Genomic DNA, 16,409 nt, shown 5'->3' on the forward strand with positions numbered 1-16,409 from the left:
TAAATCCAGTTTTAAATCTAATTCATATCCTGCCACCTTCTCAGCCGCGTCCCAGTTTAATAAACTATGCACACGCTGAGCAGGATTTGAGTCTTTACCGTAAACAGAAGATCAAAACAAAACAAAACAGGATTTTCAGATTTGTTTGATGCATCGACAATGAGAAGCTGCTCACAGCTGCAGAAAAATAAATGTATTTATTAACTATTTCTTTAAAAAATGACAAAAACTAAGATCTGATACTGATCCTATACAGACTAGTATCTCTGCAGCTTTATAGTTTAACCTGAGCGAGGTCACAGCTTATTGGCTTATTGTCAATATATACAACGATGATGATGATGATGATGATGATGATGATGATGATGATGATGATGTTGATGTGGTGTGTTGCTGGTTGTGACTCGATCTTAAAGTGACATTTCCCTGTTTTATTCAGCATTCTTTTCGCAGATGTTAAAGGCTTCACAAACCTCTCCACGACGCTGTCCGCGCAGGAGCTGGTGCGAATGTTGAATGAACTCTTTGCACGCTTCGACCGCCTCGCACACGTAAGTCACTTGACCTTTGACCCCCCTATTGTTATTTTTTTTAAAGCCTATAGTTTTCTTTTTTTAAATTAAGTTAGACTTTTTAGGCACTTGATTTAAAGCTCCATGTTTGTAGATTTTCCTCTGTTTCTGTCTTTTATTTTGAAGGGTTGATCATGTAGTTCTCCATCTCCTCTCTGGAGCTCTAGTAACAACAGGTCGGTGTCAGCCAATCAGAAGAGAGGAAGCTCTGAGCCTCTCTTCTGATAGGGTGACTGTTTTCTGAGCGATCAAAAAAATTTTGAGCAGATTTCGGAATAAAACACTCAGAGAAACAAAATCCTGCAAAATTGTGGTGGGTCCAGGTGGTGAGGGGGCGGGGCTTTGTTGTGACATCACAAAGTGACAGCAGTCCTGACGGCTGGTTTTGAGGCTCAGTTTCTGAATGAACATCACACTTTTACACAATATGGGACTTTTAATGTGTAATATTTTTTTATCATTCTAAAATGTACAGATTTATAAATCTGTATTTAAATTATGGGATCTTTCTGTCATGTTTTTCTTTTCCACTCTCCTTTAAAAAAAACTATTTTAGAGAAACCCAGACTCTGGTATTTTTATTTTCCCTCTCAGTGTTGCCAGCTCTTATGAACCTAAATAAAGACCCAACACCAGAATGAATAACAGATTGGAAGTTGGTCTGATATTAGATTGAGGTGCGTTTCAGACCGTCACGCTTCGTCAGTCAGGATTTCACACCTGATGCAGAACAGACCTGATGTGAAAATAGATTTCAGTGGCACGTGTGTTATTTTCTTTCCATGTAATTACTGCTCTCCAGTCTTTCTGTTTTCAATCAGACATGGTGTCTCTTATTAATAGGCTTGTGGTGTGTGTGTGTTGCAGGAGCACCATTGTCTACGAATAAAGATCCTGGGAGACTGTTACTACTGTGTGTCGGGTCTTCCTGAGCCCAGACAGGACCACGCCCACTGCTGCGTGGAGATGGGCCTCAGCATGATCAAAACCATCAGGTACTGGTCTCCTCTGTCTCCTCCACACTGGTTCTGTCCGTCCCAGTCGTTACTCTGATCCGCTTTATCTTGAAAACATGCCAGCAGCAGCAGTGTTTCAAACGTCGCCCTGCGGTGACGGTGTGTTCATCGTCGGCTTTTTGTTGTTCTTTCTCCTCCTGGTCGACAAAAGCCCATCGACTCCCTCCCACCTTTTTCTTTCTCACCTCGGCTGAACGCTGCTGTTAACAGTGATGAGTGTGAGATTTATGTTTGTTGATGGGAAAAAGAAAAACGAACTTCCTGTAACAGACGTGTGACTTCACCTCCACCAACACCTGTGGTCCAAACGTTTTAATATCTGGAAGCTAGACATGTTTGAACTGAAATTCCCATCATGCTCTTTGTGATCAAACAGGAACAGTGCAGCCAGTCGCCACCTTGCTAGTACCAAAGATCCTCTATTATAACAAGACGGCTCACTACAAGCTACTCCAATGATATGAAATGGTTCGCTTCCTGTCTCCTAAAGTGGGCGTGGTCACCCGTCCCCCCACCTCGTGTTGCAAATGTGTGTGTTGATTTATAAAAGTTGTCGTAGAGGAAAGTGACTGATTGTTTATATTTTCTTGTGAAAACATTAAATATTCACACAGCTAACAGTCATATTTAACATTACGAAAATTAGTTAGTGTGGGCGTCCACGAACGTTAGTTGACGTTACCTAGGAGATCAGTGTCAGATCTGGAGAGAGTGGGTTGGTGAGACGGAAACAGGTCTGGAACAAAGTTCATTTTCTCCTGATTTGTTATTCTGAAATCAAAATGTTCAGAAGAGATGTGTCTTGTGTAAAATGAGTCTAATATTTACTTAAGTGATTCTGGAGCGAAATAATTTACCACAATCTGAGCTCACGTTCACTTCTCCCATTGGAGTCAATAGACTCAAGACCTGACTCGCTGCTGGTCTCCTAAAGTGGGAGGAGTCATGGTCTGCTGGTCTCCTAAAGTGGGAGGAGTCATGGTCTGCTGGTCTCCTAAAGGGGGTAGAGTCATGGTCTGCTGCTGGTCTCCTAAAAGGGGCGGAGTCATGGTCTGCTGGTCTCCTAAAGGGGGCGGAGTCATGATCTGCTGGTCTCCTAAAGGGGGCGGAGTCATGGTCTGCTGGTCTCCTAAAGGGGGCGGAGTCATGATCTGCTGGTCTCCTAAAGGGGGCGGAGTCACGGTCTGCTGGTCTCCTAAAGGGGGCGGGGTCACGGTCTGCTGGTCTCCTAAAGGGGGCGGAGTCAGGGTCTGCTGGTCTCCTAAAGGGGGCGGAGTCATGGTCTGATGGTCTCCAAAAGGGGGCGGGGCCTGCTGGTCTCCTAAAGGGGGCGGGGTCACGGAGAAACCCACTGACACAGAGACAGGAAACTGACTCGTAATGGAGCATCTTGCTTCTTAACTGTCTTTGCTGGTACTGGGTCGGACCTGTTTACCTTCAGAACCGCCTGAAGTTTAAGGAGCTGAAACGTTCCTCAGCTTCTGGTCCAGAAGATCATCCAGCAGCTGCTCCAGATGTGTCGGCTGCATGTGAACGATGATGAAGCTCTACTGGGCTGACATCTGCTCACTGTGGAGTTACTGTTGTCTTTCAATCAGCTCCAACCAGTCTGACCTCTGACCTCTGACCTCTGGGATCAGCAGGTCAGAGAACTCACTCACTGGATATTTTCTCTTGGAGATCGTTCTCTGTTAAACCCTAGAGATGATTGTGTGAGATCAACAGTTTGTGAAACACTCAGACTTAAGTTCATAAATGTCTTGAGTGTTCGGTTCGGTTACACACATTGCAGGAACGAGCTATAAGGTTAACTCACCAAGCTGGTCATCCGGACCATACAGATCATTTATTTTTAGCCTCTAAAACATTACAATTTCCAGACCTTGTGAAATTTAAAACTGGTCAATTTATGTTCAATGTAATTATGTTCCAGGAAACATCCAAAAGATATTTTCCAATAGAGAGTTAAACATCCTGTAGCCACAAAGAGCATGTGCATCTTCGTTAGTGGAATAGCCCTATGGGATGGCTTTGACAAGGCTTTAAAACAGAGAGGGGGAACATCACTACTTTCAAACGCAGCTATAAGCAGCTTTTTATTGGCCTGTACAAGAGAAATGAGCTGGATAATGACTAACATGATGTTTCTCCCTGGATTTTTGTCCTTTTGGTTCTTATTAATAACTGTGGATACACGCTTGTAAAATGATAATGCTTGAATGAGACTGCAAAAAAAGGGGCAGGACATGATAAGCTCTGCTTCTGTCTGTCCCTCCTCGTAATGGCTTTGTTTTTTGTTTGTTATTATTTATTTGTTTTGTCTGGGTTTTTTTTAATTATTATTATTCTATGTTTGGTTTTGTACTGCTTGTACTTGAGGAAAATAAAGAAAAGAAATTGATGGTTACGAGGCTGCAGCTTGTTATGACCCTGAACCGAACACTTCCGTTGAGACTGAGTCAGTCTGCAGTAACTGTTGTTGTTTCCTCCGTTTAAAGATGTGATTATTTCATAATGGATTTGATCTGATTGGTTCATATCAGAAGAGTGAGTCACACTGAGTCTAGTGGGGGTAGAGTCTGTGAAGAGCTGAACTGTCTTCCTTGTCCAGACACTCGCTGATTCGCTCTGTGACTTTAAAGGAATTAGCTACAAAAAAAATAGAAAACACACACGTTTCCCCCGAGCTGTTGGACGACACAGCTCTTATCTCTAAATTGCTTTTATCTTGTTTCTCACGCTGCTCGCTGCAGCAGCTCTGAGATCTGAGAGGAGGAATCTTCACCACCATGTTTGCATTTGCAAGAATTTGCCTCCGGCTGCGTCTCTGCAGAATCTCACTGACAAATAATAATAATAATGCATCACACGCTGCAGCCGCATCACACTAAGCTGCTGTTTTTTTACTGATGGATACGATACGATTTTTAAAATGATACAAGCACAGCTGAACGGATCCTGACAGGAAACTGACAGAGTGATGATGAGCTCATGTGAGAGTCACTCTGCACATACTGAAACTGAAACTGACCAGAGTCACTCTGAGCATGAAGGAGGAGGAGGAGGAGGAGGAGGAGGAGGAGGAGGAGCAGGGATTAGAGGTGGATTTGTGTTGTGTGTTATTATGTGGACATGTCGTACACACTGTGATGCAACACGTCTGCAGTGTCGACGACGATCAGAGACACTGAGTCTCCAGATCATGTGACACAGCCGTGCAGCGTGAGATGCACGAGTCACACAACGTATACAGTAGTAACATTTACTGTAGGTCAGTGAACGCATCACCCAACAGGAAAACATCAAGAGTTTCAAAATAAAGCTTAAAGATTATTACTTAACAAAGAATTTACATGAAACGTTAGTTAGTTAGTTGGCTAGTTGGTGCGTTATTTATTTTTAGTTAGTTGGTTAGTTTATTTGGTTGGTTGGTTGGTTGGTTGGTCAGTCAGTTGGTTAGTAAGTTTGTTCATTAGTCAGTTAGTTGGTTGGTTAGTTGGTACGTTAGTTGGTTGATTAGGTGGTTAGTAAGTTTGTTCATTAGTTAGTGAGTTTGTTAGTTGGTGGGTTGGTTGGTTGGTTGGTTAGTTAGATGGTTAGTAAGTTTGTTCATTAGTCAGTAAGTTGGTTAGTTAGTTGGTGGGTTGGTTAATTTGTTCATTAGCTAGTTGATTAGATGGTTAGTAAGTTTGTTCTTTAGATGGTTGGTTGGTTGGCTGGTTAGTTGGTTCGTTAGTTATTTGGTTAGTACATTTGTTCGTTAGTTAGTTAGTCAGTAAGTTGGTTGGTTAGTTAGTTGGTCAGATGATTAGTTAGTTAGTTTGTTTGTTAGTCAGTTACTTAGTTGGTTGGTTAGTAGTTTTTTTATTTTGAACATGTAAAAGAAAAAGATGAAATGGGGAGAAAAATATGATATGAAACAGTACCACAAAGAAACACACAAATCCAAAGACACTAACGAGTGGAAAACAAAACAAAACAACATAATTCCTCTGCTCTAATTCTTAGACTTCTAATACTGGAAATAATCGTAAAACTGAAAATAAATAACATGCCCAACAAGGAGTAGTAAGAAGTGTAAAACCTCTCACCTCCTCTCTCTGAGTATCAGTCTCATGTCAGAGCTGTGAGCGGCCGTCAGCTCTGGGACTGTTGATGTATTTATTGACTTTTAAATGAGCTGTTTCTCTGATGGAGACGACTCAGAAAGAAACCTGTTTCCTCTGTCATGGTGTGAAGTGGTCTTAGACCTGGATTAGTCACTGGATGGACTGAGCTGAGATTACTGGAGCTAATCCAGGTTTAAAGTGAAATCTGGTTTAATTTCAGATTAAAGTTGTTTGTTGAAGAAACTCATGGATCAGCTGGAGACTGTGAAGTGACCCAGTGCAGCGTGAAATTCAAATGGGTTTTTGAGATTCTTTTTGACCATGTAAAGTGAAAAATGAGGTGGAAAGAGGACAAAATGTTACAGTACCAGTCTGTTCTGTGTAGTTTCAGTCTTCTCTGGGTCTGTTTCTGTTACTCGTCTTATGTGACCGTTGACTTCACAGTAGTGTTGTTGTATTTAAAGGGATAGTTCAACATTTTGGTAAATTGTCCCATTGCCATAATCCCTATAGTCATAGCAGTAGGTTCGTTACCTTTAATTGTCGGTGCAAGATATTTTTAGAACGGCGGAGCAGAGCCGTGAGCTGCCAGAGCTACGCTACGGAGGCTCATGGGATTTCTTGGTTTCCTTCATCAAACTCATCAAATACACAATCCAACAACTCCACAACGCTCTGGTGGACAAGTTGTGACCTGCACATTCACCACGCTATGAGATAATAACACAACGTTACCAGACAGAGTTGTTTTAGAGGGAAATTCATGCAAAACCGCTGATACGTGTTGTGTTTCAGTTTTTCAGCAAGCAGTCTCTGTATGAGCCTCCGTAGTGTAGCTCTGAGCAGCTTGCGGCTCTGCCCCGGCCATTCTAAAAATAGCTTGCACCGACAATTAAAGGTAGCGAACCTACTGCTATGACTATAGGGATTATGGCAATGGGCCAATTTGCCAAAAATGTTGAACTATCCCTTTAAGACCAGTCCTGAGACCATATTTTCAATATTTTAGATCAAATCATCTTTTCTTCTCAATTAATTCTAAAATATGAAGCCACATGATTACTATGAGGACTGGTATTGAACACAGTAATGGTCTTGCATTGGTTTGGTCTGGGTCTGGGACTTGGTCTTGATTCAGTCTCAACCACTTCACTACTTCACAGTTTTGTGCGTCTTGTTCTTTGAGTTTCCATCAGTCAGTCAGGAGGTTCATCTTTCCCCTGTAAGGTATCACATCACCATCATCATCATCATCATCATCATCATCATCGTCATGACTAGCTGCACTCTTTGTTTCCAGCCCCTCTGTGTTGACTGCACATGTCACAAACTTCCCAGGATGCCTTTCACCTTGAATCCGTCGCTGCCCGTTATGAAGCATGAAATGAGGCTGGGAGGCTCCGTCTGCTCTTCACACACTCGCTCTTAATCAGCGTCGGTCTTGTCCTGCGTTTCCATTGTGCTCGCGCATAATTAAGTATGAAATGAAAAACAAATTTATGAACGAGTGTGAAAAGTCGTTTCTCTCCTTCTTTCTCTGGAACCGGCTGATAGGCGTGAAATGTATTGTGTTCATTTCATGGTGAGTTTGTGAACGACGTCGGTCTGTCGGTGTTATCTGTGTTCTGTTTCGCCAAAGGTCAATTTCATGTATATTAATTTGCAGAATTAATGCACACACACACACACACACTTGTAGTCACTGACCTGAAGTTACCTCTGGAACATTTCAGCCTTTTAACTCAACAGCATAAAACTTAAAGCTTCTTATTTTTCTCTGAGTTTTATTTTGAAGGGCTGATCCATGAGAAGATCTTAAAACCGTCTCAGTGTAGTTTTCCATCTTATTCTCTCAGCTTCTCTCTGGAGCTCTAGTACCAACAGGTCGGTGTCAGCCAATCAGAAGAGAGGAAGAGGCTCTCTTCTGATTGGCTGACTGTTTTTTGAGTGATCCAATAATAAAAATAAAGAGCAGATTTCAGAATAAAACACTCAGAGAAGGGGCGGTGCGTGGCGCAGTGGGTAGAGCGGCCGCCCCATGTAGAGGCTACAGTCCGGTTCGAGTCCCGCGTCGGGCAGACCTTTCCTGCATGTCATTCCCCCTCTCTCTGCCTCCCCATTTCCAGTCTATCTCTACTGTCATCACTATCAAATAAAGGCAAAAAGCCGACAAATATACTCTAAAAAAAACACTCAGAGAAACTAAATCCTGCAAAGTTGTTGGATGGTTGGTCCAGGTGGTGGTGGGCGGGGCTTAGGGTGACTGCTTTGTTGTGACATCACAAAGTGACAGGAAGTCCTGGCAGCTCATTTTTATGAATGAAAATCACACGTTTTCACAATACGCGACTTAACATAATAACAATTTTTTTTTTCATTAATCTAATGTAAAATACTACGACGGAGTATTAGGGCCACATTGACAAATAAAAAAAATCACAAACTTCAAGAATAAAGTCGTAAATTTGCAACTTTATTCTCGTAATGTTATGACTTTTTTCTCGTATGAAATGTACGACTTATTCTCGTAAGTTTACAACTTTATTCTCGTAATGTTATGACTTTTTTCTCGTCAATTTATGACTTTATTCTCGTAAATTTACGACTCTATTCTCAAAAAACAAACACAAAACACAGACTTTGAGAATAGAGTCGTAAATTTATGAGAATAAAGTCGTAAATTTACGACTCTATTCTCAAAGTCTGTGTTTTTTGTTTTTTTCTCAATGTGGCCCTAATACTCTGTCGTAAAATACACATTTTTATACATATGTATTTTTATTTTAAAGCAGATTTTTTCAGATTTTTTTAAAATATACACATTGATCATTTTGTAATTGTATGTTCATTATCATTAATGGGGGATTAAGATTTATTTGTCATTTTTAATGCACAATGACAAATAAATCTTAATCCCCCATTAAATTGACACTGTGAATATTAGTATTAACATTAATGGACCATTTCAATGTTGTTACATGTTTTCTATCATTGATGACTGATAGCTGTGGCTCAGTCTCTTCTTCCTTCTGGACGAACAGATGAGTGAACTTCCTGTTGCAGCGTCTCTCTCTAAACCTTCTGTTCTGTTTCCTGCAGATACGTCAGATCGCGTACGAAACACGACATCGACATGCGGATCGGGATCCACTCGGGCTCGGTGCTGTGCGGCGTGCTGGGACTCAGGAAGTGGCAGTTTGACGTCTGGTCCTGGGACGTGGACATCGCCAACAAGCTCGAGTCCGGAGGGATCCCAGGGTGAGTGGATGAGACGCTCCTCCTTTTCCTCCTCTTCCTCCTCTTCCTCCTTTTATTTATTTATTTATTTTTTATTTAACCTTTATTTAACCAGGAATAATCCCATTGAGATTCAGAATCTCTTTTTCAAGGGGATTTTGGCCAAGAAAGCAGCACAGTACGTCCACATCAAGTACACATTGGACAACATCAACAAAACAAACATAAAAACAGCTAAAACAGTAACAGCAAATCACATCAATACATTATAATCACCAGCTGCGTTCGGTGAGAGAACATGTGCAGTCAGTAGTCAAATAGTCCTTGATCCTAGCTTTAAAATCTTCCATACTTGGGAGATAATCCAATTTAAGATGACTCTGTAATTTATACCAAGACGAGGGTGTGAATGCTTTGAAGGCACTTTCCCCAAAGACAGTCCGTGTACGAGGAATAGTATACATTATCAATCTATCGTGCCTGAGACTACAGCTTCTGGTGTTGATTTTAGGAACCAAGAGAGAACATAAATAAGGAGGCAAGTCACACAGGATGGCCTTATAAAGGAAACAATACCAGTATTCCCATCTACGATTGTACAAAGAAGGCCAGCCAACACTCTCATAACGACTACAGTGATGAGTACGAAAACCTAAATCTGTTACAAATCTTAATGCTGCATGATACACCGAATCCAGCATTTTCAGAGAGGAGAGATTTGCATGCACGTATAAGATATCACCATAGTCAAGTATTGATACAAAAGTTGCCTGAATCAGTCTTTTTCTCGCATTAAAGGAGGAACAACTTTTGTTTCTCTAATAGAAACCAAGTTTAACCCTGAGTTTCTTTGTAAGACACTCAATATGATATTTAAAAGACAGATTTTCCTTTTCCTCCTCCTCCTCCTCCTCCTCCTCCTCCTCTCGGCTGGTAGACAAGCAGTGGGGAGGGGAGGGAGGGGGAATTATGTAAGTAAAGAGAAACGATATAAATTGTCTCTTGTAGAAGAAGACGTTTCTGCCTCAGAGCGCGACCACGGAAAAAAAAAAATCTATCAGTGGAGAGATAATTTCAGTCTGTGTGTGTGTGAAATGCAGATGGGAATACATTTGCGTCTGTTGGGGCAGTTTAGCACATGCTAATGGGGTGTTTTCGCTGTCATCACTTTCAAGTATTTTTCTGCCAAATTATCTCTGTGTTGTTTTTTTGTGTCTGTGTTTTTTTTTCCTCCACCCTGATGTTCCTGTTTGGCCTGGAGAGGCCGGGCCGGATTAGTTCTCTGACTGCCGCCTTTAAATATCCTGCCAGCATCTGTTGTGGAGCCGCTCTGGTGTGACCCCGACCTGGGCTCCGCATTCAGCTCCGTTACATAACACAGATGGATGAAGCTCCAGTTCATCTGCACTGTCTGTCTGTCTGATGAGTGTGTGTGTGTGTGATGTCATCCCATCCAACACTTGGGACACTGTCGAGGAACATGTGCAGGACGTTATTTATACAGTACATGAATATGAAGTGACTTAAAGCTCCAGAGTTTATCTATATTTATTTCCTCTGTGTTTTATTTTCAAGTGTTGATGTATAAGAATATCTAAAAAAAGAAGCACATCTCAGCTTTTCTCTGGAGCTCTGGTAACAACAGGTCGGTGTCAGCCAATCAGAAGAGAGGTGCAAAGCCTCCTCCTCTCTTCTGATTTGGCTGTTTTCTAAAGTGAACCAAAAAAATAGGGGAGATTTCAGAATAAAACACTCAGAGAAACCAAATCCTGCAAAGTTGTTGGATGGTGTGTCCAGGTGGTGAGGGGGCGGGGCTTTGTTGTGACATCAGAAAGTGACAGGAAGTCCTGACGGCTGGTTTTAAGGCTCAGTTTCTGAATACAGGCTGTGTGCATTTCTCTGTGGACTGAGGCTTTGATACTTTCACAGTATTAATATAGAACCTAGAGCTGCTTTATAATCACACTACACATGGACATCTACCTTTATACTGTATGGAGCTTTAACACAAACATCTACCTTTATACTGTATGGAGCTTTAACACAAACATCTACCTTTATACTGTATGGAGCTTTAACACAAACATCTACCTTTATACTGTATGGAGCTTTAACACAAACATCTACCTTTATACTGTATGGAGCTTTAACACAAACATCTACCTTTATACTGTATGGAGCTTTAATACAAACATCTACCTTTATACTGTATGGAGCTTTAACACAAACATCTACCTTTATTTTGAAGGAGCTGTAATATAATCATCTTCCTCTCCAGGAGGATCCACATCTCCAAAGCTGCTCTGGACTGTTTAAACGGAGACTACGAGGTGGAGGAGGGCCACGGGAAGGACCGCAACGACTTCCTCCGGCGCCACAACATCGAGACGTACCTCATCAAGCAGCCGGAGGAGAGTCTGCTCACGCTGCCCGAGGACATCATGAAGGAGGCGGCCAGCTCGGCCGACCGCCGCGCCAGCAGCGCCACCTTCAACGAGGCGTCGTGGAGCCCCGAGCTTCCCTTCGACAACATCGTGGGGAAGCAGAACGTAAGTCCCGCCGCCGCAGCCGCTCGCCACTGCTCGTGATTGGACTCAAGTCGTTTTTGTCGTGCACTGAGAGAACGTCTGTCTGACTGGAGAACCTGCTCTGCAGCTGAGGATTAAAACCTAGATGTAGAAATCTGCATTTTAAAGGGATAGTAGCATTTTTTTTAAAGTGGGGTTGTATGATCTACAAATAGCCCCTAAGCACTTTAATTGCAGTAGAAGACTCTCTGCACTCCTCCCGTTAGCAACGCCAGCCCATAATAGCCCTGCCCAGAGATTTACAACATACAGTACATTGTTGTGAATGGACCCAAAGAAACGGCCTATTTTCGTGACCTAAAAGAGGTTTTACCTGAAAAAAAAAACACAGTTCCATTGTTTTCGCTATAATATAATTTTTTCCAGCCCCTCAAAGTGCAGGAAAAACACAGTTTTTATTTGGACCTAACCAACTCACGTATCCCTCCGCCCAGGGTTAGCGCCCGCCGATCAGCAGTTGGTTAGGTCCAAGTAAAAACTGTGTTTTTCCTGCACTTTGAAGGGCTGGAAAAAATTATATTATAGTGAACAATGGAACTGTGTATTTTTTTCAGGTAAAACCTCTTTTAGGCCGCGAAAATAGGCCGTTTCTTTGGGTCTGTTCACAACACTGTATGTTGTAAATCTCTGGGCAGCGCTATTATGGGCTGGCGTTGCTAACGGGAGGTTGCAGAGAGTCTTCTACTGCAATTAAAGTACTTAGGGGCTATTTGTAGATCATACAACCCCACTTTAAAACAAATGCTACTATCCCTTTAACACTTTAAACTTGCACTTTCACACAGATTTGATATTTTAAACATTAAACAGATCTTAAATCTTTACTCTTTAATCCTCACTGTGAACAGGTTTGTTGAGACAGACGTTTTTTTTTACAGTGCGCGGGATCTTCTCACTTGTCTTTGTCTGTTTGTTGGTTTTTATTTTTGTTTTGTTTTGTTTTGTTTTATTCTTTTCTTTTTTTTTCTTGGGAATGACTGGACGGCTTCCGGCGGAGAGAGACTGTGTTACCGTGGTAACGCGCCACTGTCACCCACCCATCATCAGCCTGTCTGCCTGTCAGTCAGTCAGTCAGGATGATGAGCTTCTTGTCGATTGTGTTCCTCATTGAAACATCCTCCTCGTTCCCGCCTCGTGTGTCTGTGCTGCGGCCTCCACAGGCGTCATGACCACATCCCTCTTTTGTCTTCATCAATGCTTCTTTTTTTGTTTTGTCCCTTTTTTTTTGAAGCTCAGTGTATAGAGAGGAGGACGTGAGGGATGCAGCCACATGTTTTATATTATTATTATGTTTTTATGTCCTTAGTTTAGTTTTAAGTCATGTAACTTAAATCTATGTCCTGGTGTCAGACTCTGGACCAACTGAGGACATACAGCTCTGGAAAAATGATCAGTTTCTCTGGTTTGACTATTTACAGGTTTGAGTAAAATGAACATTTTTGTTTTATTCTATTAACTGCTGACACCATTTCTCCGAGATTTGAAATAAAAATGTTGTCATTTAGAGCATTTATTGACAGAAAGTTGGGTAAAACTTTATAATAAGTACACACTATAAGCATTAATGATGAGTAAAACATTTTTAACTACATACTAATGAGTCTTCATGTGTTATAAATGATGAATTCAGTATTTAATGCTTAATAGTGTGTACTGTACTTATTATAAAGTGTTACCAAAAATTGCAACTGGTCAAAATAACAAAAAAGATGCAGAGTTTTCCAACTGGAATAATAATAATGCAAAAGAAAACAAGTTCATATTCATTTTTAAACAGCACATCACCTGATCAGTGCCTTATAAAGTAGAGTGAGGTGTGCCTGTGTTCTGTGCTTGAGATTCAGATTCATTTATTAAAGGCTGCACAACAGAGTCGGCAGAATTTGATCAGTATTAGTAGTTCTGTGTTGGCAGGAGACAGACAGTGCATCAGACATGTTGTGGAAGTTTATAGCTGTTTGCTGTTGGTGAATAATGAAATAGAGACTACTGCCGGCCGACAAGTTTTTATTTCCTTGCAAAGAAAGGTCAATCCTCACCCGAGCGGTGATGGTAAAGAAAGTCCAAGAGAAATGGGGAGACTAAACATTTGTACCTGAGGAACGCCCCCTAAGGTGTGTTATACACCCCCTTGTCTGCTGCAGGGGTCGACCCTATACTATATACTGTTTTCAAAACTCTTTTGTCTGCTGTAAGTATCGGCACCGACCCCCGAGGGCGTGTCTCACACCTGGGGCATCCTGCAGGGTGAAGAGCACTGGGTTAAAACACACAAATGGGTAACAAACAAAAGGAGATCTGATATCTTGGGGGGAAAGCAGGGGGTAGGGACGTCTCAAGTGATTAAAACAAAGGAATATTCAAATTTACCATTACAGACATTACACACAAACAGTACATTCAACATAGACAACGGTTGTTTTCCAGGTGAGTGGAGTTCAGTGGGAAGAAAGCGGAGACACTGGAATCGAACGGCTGACAAACATGTAGAGAAGATGATCTATTGAGAACAATTTTGAAGTGGTGTCTTATTTTTTTTCCAGAGCTGTGTGTCTCCTCATTCTTAATTCTTGGTTTATTTGGTAATAATCTCCCAGTAGATTGGGGGGGGGGGGGGGGGGCTGAGTCCAGGGTGTGTGTGGTTCTCCGGGCTCAGGGTCGGCAGCGTCATTTATTCAGTTTCCTGGGCGTCGATCCAGAAACATGTCGGTCCCACAGCGGCTCAGCCACAAGTCACTCACAGACCGACCGACCCCTCCTCCACCACCCCACAGTCTCAGACATGTCATCATACATAATATCTCAGGCACGAGGGGGGGATGGGGGAGGGAGGGGGGGGCAGAGCTGCATATTCAGGCCTCATTTGCATCCCCAGATCCCCAGATGGGTTTGAGGGGACGGGCGGTTGGAGGACACCCAGCTCCAAAACTAAACAACAAGCCCCCCCCTCCGGCCGGGACTCAGTGTTCCTCCTCCAGAACTAGAACTCTGGACAAGCTGCTCCTCCTCCTCCTCCTCCTCCTCCTCCTCCTCCTCCTCCTCCTCCTCCTCCTCCTCCTCCTCCTCCTCCTCCTCCTCCTCCTCCAGGCTGTTCTGGTCCCAGCTGAACCATTAGCTTGGTTTGTTTATGAGCCGTGGACGGAGACAGAGATGATGCTGGTTCAGGAGGAGTGAGGGGGGTGAACTTCCATCCGCTCCCATTCATGATGGCGATGCGGGGACAGACACAACTACTGCAAAACAGGAGCAATTCAACTGAAAATCTTCAGGTTCCTTCTTTTAGACCTAAAATGTTAAGAAAATACAGCCCCAAGTTGAATTTGCCCGGAACTGTCCTTTAAATCAGATGTTTCCCATGAGGTTTCAAGGAGCCATGTATGTCAGACTGTGACAGAAACTATTGCTGCAGTCAAGTTCAAAACACTACAGCGCGTTGTTTCCCCTCTCCCCCAGACTCCAGGTCACCAGATATTAGCCACGCGCTAACCTCGGCCCTGCTCCAGCTCTGTGGCTCTGGTACCCCGACACTCATTCACACAGTCTCTACCATGTAGTAGCAGGAGGAGCTGAAGCAGATAAATCTGAACATGTGTAACGGAGGGTCCGGGTGCACTCACTCACCCATAAAGGATGTGCAAACCCAACTGCCAGGCGGTCATGACCTCTTGGCACAGATTAACATCCACAATGGAGGTTTTTTTTTTAAGATTCTGATATAAAAAATCTGAAATTCTGACTTTTTTCTCAAGGAATTCTGACTTTTTATCTCAGAGTCTTTAAAAAAAATCTCCATTGTTGGCCCTAATGCTCTTCCGTATTGTGCAGAAAGCTCAAATGTGTGTGTCCAGGAGAAAATGAACTCCTCCAGCTTTCAATTTCATCTCCTCCTGTGCAGATCCTGGTTTTGTTTCTGCTTTTTGTCGAGACGTTTCTGAGAGTCACAGCGACGTCTTTTAATGTTTAGTAACGTCACATATAATCCACAATGATCGTTGTAGCTGCAGCTCAGTGGGAACTGGATGAAATGTTACTGACTTTGTGATTGGTGAGAGAGCGGTAAGTGGAGCAACAGGCAAAAACACAGAATCAAAAAATAAACATAATTCGCTGCTGCAGATAAAATGTTGAAATGCAAATATTTTGGCTGAACTATTTTTGTTCTTAGATCAGTGTTTCACATTAACATGACTCCTTTATAATCATGTTAATGTTGCCATACGATCCTCTCCTACTGTACATAGAGCTCCTTTAAATATAAAGACATTAAAACAGATCTGACACACTGACAGTTTCAACATGCTGCAGTGTTTCTGTGCGTCGTCCTGCAGCTGTGAGCCGACGCTGAACTCTGCGTTACCTCTCGTGTTTGCACTGCAATCACATGCACGTGCACATGGATGTGGATGTGGACGTGCACGTGCAGCGAACCTGTCAGGAGCTCACAGCGTTTGACTGCTCGGATTCAGAGGAATGTTCTTTCTGGAAAAGTGCCACTTCTTTGTCTGTGGCACAATGAGAGGCTGTCACAGCTGGCTGCTATCAAAGCACCGCTCTGTGCTCATCAAAGGCTCCTCCAGGAGTTCTGAAGTGTCTTTTCTCTGTCGTCGCGTGGCTCCGCCTGCAGCTCAACTTCTTCTTCTCCTGTGGTGGTGGTTTTGCCTGGTCTCAGTCACTTTTCAGCATCACTGGATCCAGGACAAGGTGGAATATTAGGAGGAAATAACAGAGGCAGCGGAGTGTGTGAAGGACAGGGAGTGTGTGTGTGTGGTTTTGTTCATTTATACATGAGTGTGTGAAAGTGTCGACAGAGACTCTTTGACCGTCACTGCACCAGTTGGTCAGAGCTCAGCAACAACCTGACATCAAAACATGATCATTTATAATGTT

General features: G+C 42.7%; 1 protein-coding gene across 1 annotated transcript in view; it reads left to right on the top strand.

Moving 5' to 3' along the window:
* adcy8 (adenylate cyclase 8 (brain)) overlaps positions 1–16,409 on the top strand; it is a gene marked incomplete at both ends in the record, with an annotated part of 122,278 nt that overhangs the window by 55,109 nt on the left and 50,760 nt on the right. Inside the window, 4 exons of the mRNA XM_083990706.1 lie at positions 440–551; positions 1,440–1,567; positions 8,797–8,955; positions 11,213–11,483. Coding sequence (XP_083846832.1) covers positions 440–551; positions 1,440–1,567; positions 8,797–8,955; positions 11,213–11,483 — 670 coding nt within the window. The remainder of the gene's footprint in view (positions 1–439; positions 552–1,439; positions 1,568–8,796; positions 8,956–11,212; positions 11,484–16,409) is intronic.

The sequence above is a fragment of the Trachurus trachurus genome (assembly GCF_905171665.1).
Source record: "Trachurus trachurus genome assembly, chromosome: 17".
Classification (NCBI taxonomy): domain Eukaryota; kingdom Metazoa; phylum Chordata; class Actinopteri; order Carangiformes; family Carangidae; genus Trachurus; species Trachurus trachurus.